Source organism: Homalodisca vitripennis, chromosome 4 (assembly GCF_021130785.1).
Source record: "Homalodisca vitripennis isolate AUS2020 chromosome 4, UT_GWSS_2.1, whole genome shotgun sequence".
Lineage (NCBI taxonomy): Eukaryota > Metazoa > Arthropoda > Insecta > Hemiptera > Cicadellidae > Homalodisca > Homalodisca vitripennis.
The window spans coordinates 117325136-117335038 of record NC_060210.1 but is presented as its reverse complement, the minus strand read 5'-3'; the positions used below and the strand labels follow the sequence as shown (position 1 = coordinate 117335038).

General features: G+C 35.1%; 1 protein-coding gene across 1 annotated transcript in view; it reads right to left on the bottom strand.

Moving 5' to 3' along the window:
- Positions 1–4214: 4214 nt before the first annotated feature.
- Positions 4215–9903, bottom strand: part of LOC124359990 (protein let-756) — a 126484-nt gene continuing 120795 nt past the window's right edge. Inside the window, exons 3-5 of the mRNA XM_046813208.1 lie at positions 9170–9303; positions 7518–7754; positions 4215–6856 (exon numbers count right to left, since the gene is read on the bottom strand). Of these exons, the coding sequence (XP_046669164.1) occupies positions 6526–6856; positions 7518–7754; positions 9170–9303 (702 nt within the window). The 3' untranslated portion in view covers positions 4215–6525. The remainder of the gene's footprint in view (positions 6857–7517; positions 7755–9169; positions 9304–9903) is intronic.

Below are 9903 nucleotides of genomic sequence, written 5' to 3'. Positions count from 1 at the left end.
AACCATAATTTTGGAAAAAATAGTGATAGAATTATTTTTAAAAGTATTTAAAAAAGTGTCAACACAACCATTGGCTGATCGGTACGATCAGAAAATCATGATTTTCCCGAGCTGATTAATATTATTATACCTTACACTTCAAAGTTTTTATTTTATTTATATTTATTTTTATTATAATTTTTATATTTATTTATATTATTTATTATTTATTTATACCTGGTCAATTCAAAGTTGTTGATTTTGAAAAGTTTGGATGTTTTCTTTCGTGAAGCCACGTGCAAGCACTCTACAAAAGTCTTTGTTGGTAGCGGATTGAGAATTTAGATGAACCAATTAAAATGATTCATTTTTGAATTTAGAGAATTGGGTAATTGTTTATTTCAAATTTTCATTTGGTGATTTGAACCATATTCTGGTGCCTTTATCCTAATTTTTCTTTACACAAGTGTTTAAGACACTCCAATTTGATAAATGCTACTGATGGCTGACTCCTGTGTGGCGGCCTCGGAGTATCCATGGTCTGGTCAACATTTAGTGATAGCAACACTTCGGGGTCAACATTTCGAGGTTACCGGTTTGCATGATCATCAGCGTGCATTGGAGTCAAGTAGGGAAGTATTTTATTTGGAAAATTATTTGGAATACTTAGCGGTTATTACAAGGAAGTGTTTAGGATAAGGGCTATAGGACTAATCATGTTTTAGAAAGCCTACGTCAGATTAGAACTTCAGTCGACAATAGTTGTCCTTCAGCATTACATTTTTATCAGAGTGATACAATTAAAGATCATTGTCAGCTCTGAAGGCTAAGATTTATTTAATGGTATACACCCCCCCCTTCCCCACAGTACTTTGGTATAACATTTATACCCCAATATCTGTAGTTTTTTAGTTTAAACATTTTATACATATTTTATTTATGGAGTTATTAATACTGATTACGTTGGTGTCTTCTTACGATTGTCATACAAAAACTGGGCGATTTTCGTTCTAATATATGAATTAAAAATTATTTAAAGCATTAATTTTCTATAGATAAAGACTTATTATTTCTAATCTCTCTGAAGTGAGCTGAATAGATAAAGATTTTCCGATTATTCATTTCATCCCAAGTTGTTTTCAAAAGATTAAGATTTAACATAGTGTTAAATTGGCACCTAGGTTTGTGTAAGTTGGTTGGTTGGCATGCTGCGAAGATGGCCAAATTTAGAAATTACCCGAATTGACGCTGCTTTTGTCTAAAAACACAATACCTAAAAATGTATTTAGATAACGTCAGTCTAAAATCTTCTAAATCCAGTCATGAGCAGATATATGGATCAAGTAAGCCTTCCTGGGTATTTATTGCCATTCATGGGTCAAATTGATTCTTTTAATTGATAGCCTGATGGATATGGTAACTACGTTCCTATAGTTCTAATATATCCAGAGGTATTAGGTATAGATCTGATTAGACTGAATTATGTAGACTTTCAATTCTTGTAATCGTTCAATTCCAATTATGTCCCGTTGTCAATATCGACAAGCCAGATTTTCCAGTAGTGCTCATGTACAATGGACACGGCACGTGAAGTATACGAGTATTTAAACAGCATGATGAGAAATCCACAATCAGACGTTGTCACCATAATGTCCCAAATAGCTGGCTGGTTTGCAGCTGGCGAGAAAAGGGCCTATATTGAAGATTTGCGGAATAATAGTATTAATTGTGAACTTTGTTTACTACAGAATAGTACATTTTAATTTGTTTAGGGTAGTAGCTTGTTACACTAAGTAGCTGACTGCATAGTTCAGTATGTCGACGTGGCCCATTTTGTCTAGGAATCCGCAATAATGATTCAATCGATCACCAAAAATCGTCAAGTGGACAGGCAGCGTAAACGTGATTACTTAACTAATTAATAGAACACGTGTTTTCCTGACTGTTTTTCAAAGAATTCCCATTACTGTTTCAATTGATCACCCAAAATCATCAAGTGGACAGACAGTGTAGGCCCAAACCTGATCACTAATTATTTATACGTATTTTGACCCAATTTGTCAGTGGTCCTCTTTGTCAAGGAATTCCCATTACTGATTCAATTGATCACCCAAAATCATCAAGCGGACAGACAGTGTAAGCCCAGACTTGATCACTTGGCTAGTCAATTGGACGTATTTTGGTCCACATTGTCGGTGACCTTCTTTGTCAAGGAATTCCCATTACTGATTTCAATTGATCACCCAAAAATCATCAATCGGACAGACAGTGTAAGCCCAAACCTGATTACTAGTCATACGTATTTTCCCACATTTGTCGGTGACTTTCTTTGTCAAGGAATTCCCATTACTGATTCAATTGATCACCCAAAATCATCAATCGGACAGACAGTGTAAGCCCAGACTTGATCACTTGCTAGTCAATTGGACGTATTTTGGTCCACATTGTCGGTGACCTTCTTTGTCAAGGAATTCCCATTACTGATTCAATTGATCACCCAAAATCATCAAGCGGACAGACAGTGTAAGCCCAACCCTGATCTCGTGGCTAATTGATTGAAGGTATTTTGGCCCCACTTGTCGTGGTCCTTTTTGACAAGGAGGTTCAAAAATTGATTGATTCATTTTGCCAAACAGAGACCACCAGTGCTTTGCTAGTAAAACACCATACGTGACTTCTTGGCTAGATAGTGGACGTATTGCTCCGTTTGTCGGCGGACCAATTTGTTACCTTCCCATTCCTTTCATGTCAGAACCATATTGGTGTAAATAAAAAAAGTTCTTTGCTATTTAAACAAGATAAGTGTTTCTATGATAGTAATATTTAAGCAGAAGTTAATTGCACTGCCAATGTAGTTCTGGAAGCAAAATGTGCTCTAAGTGTACAGGAGACATAGGTTTCATGCTATTAGTCTCAACCTACTTTGACCTTTGACGAAGATTTTAACAATATTTTCATCTGTTATGTATGAGGTCCAATGATGCATCCATATTCCTCAGAAATAAAACGTACCCATGCATTTATTGTAAGCGAAAATATTAGAAACGTTTTAAATGGAGAAAGAACTGGAGATATCCAACAGACATTAACTTTATTTATTGATAGAAGTTTGTTTGAACTATCATTTTTAAAAAACACTTATTTTTAATAACACTCCCACATATTCTGTTCACAGCTTTTGATCTTGGTGCAAAGTTCTATTAGTCATTGTCATGGTCTACATAATTACGTCTATGATATTCTTAGTGTTTTGTGAATATACAAGTAATACTGTGTTGGGGCTTAGGATATCGATGCATTTGTTTTTAATTTCACACATGTACTGTAAGGGGAACACAAATTGTAGAGCATTTAGAATTTAGAAAATCCAATCGGTCTGAAGATATATATGTGAAATGGATTATTTATAATTTGAACACTTTTTGCCAGCCAAATATTTTAGGAGCGTAGGAATAAAGCATTTGAATTTTTTATTACGTGGAGGACATGTGCACAATTTTAGCATGTTAAACGTTTTTTAAGTTGGTGAAGTTGAATTTTTTAAGTCATAGCCCATTCGGGTAACATTTTTGGAAACAGAAAACGTAAAAATACTCTTTGATTACTCCACGAGAAATTAAAAGCAATTAAAATAGGAAATAAAGATAACATAGTACTGTAATCAGTGCCAAACATAAACTGTTGAATAAAGAAACGTGAAATGTTTACAGTAAGTTATAGCTTGAGAGAGTGACTTGTTTTTATTTATTTATGATTTAAAGAAATTATATTTTTGAACGATAACTTAAGAGTAAGGCACGTTTTAAATATCTTTTTTGTAAAGGAAATTACTTTCTGATAAATTGAAAATGTGTCATTTCCTCTAGTTACCTTCCATGTAGGTAATATAAAAGTTTATATTGTTATATTTAACAGTTTTTTTTGTCTGATTATAAGATTCTAAAATCTGCTTCAAATTCCTATTGCTCGGAAGCACAATAATAAAAAAAAGATATATTTTTACTGTGCTCAGAAATGGTTTCTAAAAGGGTCTTGACTAAAATTTTCTTAAAAAAGGTGTTTAAAAATGGTTTCAAATGAAAACCAATTACACACCGCCTTTCTTGTCTTGCTATCAGCAACTAATAATACCAATATCCGTATGTCATCTGCCAGATTGTGCTGTGACACCAGCTTCAATAACCTTACTTACCTCTGAAAACGTTTGAAAACAGGACAAATAAAACACAACCAGATTACGAAAAGTCGCTGGCGACTGTGACTTTACTGGTTATTACGAAAAATGTACAAATTTAGATCGTAGCTGAATAAAGTAACGATAAGCTACGAAAACAATTGACCAGAGATTCCAGATGGCACAATGGGCTCTGAGGTAGAGGGGGTGGGGAAATATAATACACCCAATACGATACAATACAATACAAGACAGACAAATCGAATAAATAAATAACAATACACATACAGAAGGGCGAACACGATAGAACACATTTGAGCAATACAAAATAAATGAACACTATATAAACGAAATACGAAGTGAACTAAAATTGGATGTAATTATAAATTAAAGTAACTAAATAAACTCAGATGTATTATATTTCCAGCGCTTCTTTGATTGCGAAAATCAATAATTGTTAGCACAGATTAGTAAAGGTTTTGATTTCTATAAATTTACATCAAGAATTTTACAGTGATTTATACAATATTAACAATTTGAAACTGAGACGTAACACTATGCGAGGAGATAGTAACAAAAATCTGTTATAATAGTAACAGAACTGGGACCTGGTATCACCTTCTGGCAGCGAGACAGAGAAGCTAATTTTACGTCAATAAATACACGTTTCATATAGTTTAAATGAGACTCAAGTTTCACATAAATAAGCTTAAAAAAATAGTTGCCTATCTACTTGTCTAGATAGCACTAAGGCGGTTCTCGACAGCTTGGTTTATAAGATCTTAAAGTGTATATGGTTTTCGTAGCTAAATCACTGCCACAATGGAAAATAAATGACTGCACGCTAAATTTATAGACACTAAATCAGGTCAGTCAGTTTAAGAAATTCTAAACCCAAAAGAATATTTCGTGCTCCACACGGAAATAGTAATATATTTTGCAAAAAACAGGTTCTATTAAAAAAGCTGTTGTTGCTGTGTTTAAATGTAGAGAAAAAAATATTGCTAAAGTAAAGCGTAAACTAATTTTTAACGATAATTTAAAACTATTTATCATTGTTTTGTGGTCTTAGTGGATTCAAGTAAAAATAAATCGAAGGAAATATTTGAAACGTGACAGTGATTTCTCTACAAATAAACAAGTATTTGTTGGCTACTCTCTTACCCTAACCTATAAAGTTGGCAGTTCGCGACGATTCAGCTGATAACATCTATGTCATAGCTCTATGCAGTCAGCTGTTAATTTATACATTACTCTATTACAGTCAGCTGTATATTATACATTACTCACTATAGACAATACTGGTACTGATCACACACTAGCTACTACGATCGTGCGGTAACTTGGACTAATACTGGGTCCACATTTTGAACAAAAGGAGTCAGTTCAGATCAGTCTCAGCTGTTCAGTTCATCAGTGAGGGAACTAGGTCATCGAGGGAACTGTGAACAGGTCAGTATGAAATTACAAATTCCACGACATCTATCTACGCTTCAGTATTGGTTGCTACTTGATTATCACTGGTGTCAAAGATAACGAAGAGTTTAAGGAACATTATCTACAAGATAAGATCGACGTTATAAATTCGCGTGATGTCAAATAAAAATAAATCAAAACAAATATAAAACAATGAAGATAAATTAACATACATCTCATTTCAAAATTCATTCAAAGTATGTAACATTGTAATCTATAGCAAATTAAAATATAAGCATAAAGGATCGTATTAAAACCATAAATAACAAGAGACTTATATAATTAAACGCGTTAAAATCTTTCTAATTTGTTGAAGTTGCGGTTAGTTAATTTTGAATAATAGTTTGATTATATTTTAAGTAAGATAATTTTTATCTATGTGTTAAAACAAAAAGTAATATAAGGTTAGGAACACAAATTATATTACAATTCTTTAGGTTGATCGTAGTATGAAAAGGTGGGAGCTGGTCTGCTAAAAATTTCTTGACGTTAATTTTGTTTAGCTCCATCTGATTTCAACGTTGAAATTACTCATTGTGTTGCTATTACAATTCCGAAATAATGTTTGCTAAAATATTAATTTCAGTCTGTATTAATCATGCTTCTCTCAATCTCACAAATAATTGATTGCACGGTTATAGGCACTTCGTTCGGTCAAATAAAAAGTACTTAGGTAAAGATACGTCCCTTTTTGCTCACATACAAAACCTACATAATTGGTAGTAAAGTATTACACCGGAAACTCGTCATGTTCAAAATGTGGACATGAGGGGGAAGCGGGATGTCGAACTTATATACAAATATTACACCTAAGCTTAACAAATGATGAGTACAAAAATCGCAGTCATAAGTTCACTTTTCACTATTTACTACTACATATATACAGCGAGACACTGTTATTTATCGTTCGAGTCCAGGAGGGGGTCGCTAGTCGTGAGGTCGTCTTCTTCCATGGTCGTCTCCTCATGATCTTCGTCCGGGTCCTCCTCCTCCTCGTCTTCCTCCTCGCTCCTCGGGTTCCGTGGCGTCTCCAGGTGCCTCAACAACCTCTTCATCTCATGCCGCGACTTCCGCTTCCGTCCGATCATATGCAGCTTCTTGTGCTGGCACTTCACCTTATCCTCCCCCTCCTTCTCCTCACACCGCTTTCGCACCACGATGATCCTCCGCTTCCCCTCCTCCTTCACCTTGTGGCACTCCTCGTTATCCTCCTCGCCCTCGCGACACCTGCGGACAGACCAGAGATTACAAGTCTGCCCTTAGTGTTGATCATCCATAGAGTTCAAACAGGATTTCTAAAAAAGAACGAAACTTTAGAACTTCAGGATATTTACAAATCGGTACTCACATAAGGGTTAATACTACACATGCATTCACAAATACATGTACTAAATTATGATAAGCAATATTTTTCAAAAACTTACTCCTTTACAGGCCCAATTCGAAATAAAAACTAATAAGATAATAGCTTCACTACAACAAATTATAGAAAATAAATATAGTTGCTTTGAAATTATGAAATTATATTAATTTCCATTGATTTCAGTATTTTAGGTTTTGAAGGTCTTTACAAAAAAATACATTTCTTAATGGTGGTTTAGTAAAACTAATTAAGTTAACAATCATATACAATTGTTAAGTGTTTCTAGTCGATTTATCGTTCAATCAAGGGAGAGGGAGGTAGCCAAAAAGGCATTGGTAAATATTATATTTATTTCAAACCAAGGGAATAAGACTTTTTTTGGTTTTTATGGAGGAAAGGGGTGGGATTTTCTTATCAACTGTGGTATCTTATCAGACACTGCGTTTTGGATATAGCATATATCTTCACGATTTTATTGTTCTCAAAAATTTTTAATAAACACATAACTATTTTTTTCGAGCTCACCTTCGCCGTTTCCGTCGCTTCTTCCTCTTCCGACACCTCTCCACGTCTGCAGTCTCGAGAGGAACCTTGGTAGCAGGAGGGCAGAGCTGGTGATGCCTCAAGTGATGCTGAGTCCCTGGGTGCAGCAGTAGTAGCCTCCTCGCCAGTTGTTCCACCTCTTCAGCAGGGACGGGTTGCGTCAGCACGCGTGTGTAAGTGCTCAATTTTCCCAGCGGCGATTTTGCCTTGATCTGAACCCTGGGGACAACAAAGAATAAGTAGTCTCTACATTAGACGGTGGAAGTGCTAGAGCAGTAATTTCTACGTCAGCTGTTCCACCTCTTCAGCAGAGACGGGTTGCGTCAGCACGCGCTTGTAAGTGCTAAATTTGCCCAGCGGCGATTTTGCCTTGATCTGAACTCTAAGGACGAGAAAAGATAAGTAATCTCTACATTGGTTGGTGGAAGTGCTGAAACATTAGCATCTAAGTCAGCTGTTTCACCTCTTCAGCAGAGACGGGTTGCGTCAGCAAGCGCTTGTAAGTGCTCAATTTGCTAAGCCGTGGCCTTTGCCTTGATCTGATTCCTGGGGACATCAAAAGGTAATTAGCCTCTACATTGGACGATGGAAGTGCTGAAGCAGTAGAATGTACGTCAGTTGTTCAACCTCTTCTACTGGAACAGATTCAGCAATCACTTGCTCACAGTGGTGAATGACTTTATTCTGCTCCCTGGGGACATGCACGAGGAAGAGATCTGCTGCGTTAGATCACTAACGTCAAGAGTCTTAATTAACTGTTCCACATCTTCAGAAGGAACATGATCAGTGTGGAAGTGTTTGACTTGCACATCAGTGTCTGAAATCTAAACCCTGAAGAGATACAGGAGATAAGTGGTTTAATGATAGTAGTGCTACAGCGCAGCCTAATCAGCTGTTCCATATCTTCAGCAGGAACAAGTTGCGTGTTTAACTTATACAGCAGCGACTCGCCTTGCTCTGTACGCTGGAAACACACAAACACACAGTTAGTGGTCTGTGAAATGAAGTCGCCTTGTCCTGCTGTAGCAATGACCTTGATTTCACCAGTTTGTTGTCACGTCTCTTGCGGTGAACAGACTCTGGCAGTGGAAATAGGATACATCTTTTGTTAGCTTCTTACCTGTAATTTGGAGATCTCTCTACTTTAAAAAATATTATTGTACTAGAATAAAGATGTTACTTTCTAGGTGAGTAGGAACATTATGTTACATTTTACGTGATGCATTTTGATTTACTATATAACCTCTACCTGAAAAGAAAAACAAAACCCGCAAAACTTTCATAGATTAAGAGACCACAGATACTTTATCTATGGTCTATACAACATTTTATATACTGATTTTTTTGAATTTTCCATCCTTTGGAGGGATCTATCCAAAATATAACTTTGTTAATGAATAGAGTTTAGTACTTTTCGGCTACGGATGAGTTATAACTATCTTAATAATAAAGCAAAAAAATTTGTGAAATTATATAACTAAATCTAATCGCTTTAGATGACGGTTTATTATTTAGCAACCATAGAGGGCATGTTCATTTACAGAACTTATACGAGTATCTGACTACTCATATTACGTTTTTACAATTATCGCCAAAACTTTGAGACAAAAAATATAGCCTACATTGAGACTGACCTGCGTGGCACGCCTTTCCTGTTGAGTGCCAAGTACAAAGTACGTCTGTGGTTCGAGTACTTTGTCGACGAATAAGTATTGTAGTGATGCTGCTCAATCATCTCGTTGAACACGCAGTCCTCTGCGAATTCCCTCTGAAACAGAACAAACACGTTTTTATATTTTCGTATCATAAATATATTTTGCATGTATAGATCTTTTGGATATTAATATATCAGGATAGCTAGTTGATTATCAATAAAGTGATTGTTAAGATAAAAAAACAAGATTGTTTTGTTATAAACATAGTAATTCGTTATCGATACCGTTTCTGATAAAACCAGTAAGTATAAGTACAAATGGTAAGTTTCAATCCTTATAATTACACGTTTGGAAGAAATTTTTTATTTTTCACAATTATTAGGTAAAAGTTGATCTTTGGTAATTACTTAGTTTTTTCCGTAAGGTAAATCTCACTCTTCATTTTACATCCGTAATTTTGAAAGAAACTTAATTTTCGTAAATGTAAACAATTTGGTTCTCACCGTATAGTTCGATTAAAACTGGAAATTTTACGCTATTCCCTAGCGGAATATCCATTTCAATGTTTGAAATAGGTTAATCCAAGATAGTGGTCGAAATGGTTACAGTGGTGAAATTATTGTTTACAGTGAAAAATTGAATTTTTTAGCCAACTATTTTACCATGAATAATTTTAAATGTACGTAATAATAGCAAATAAATTACTGCATAAG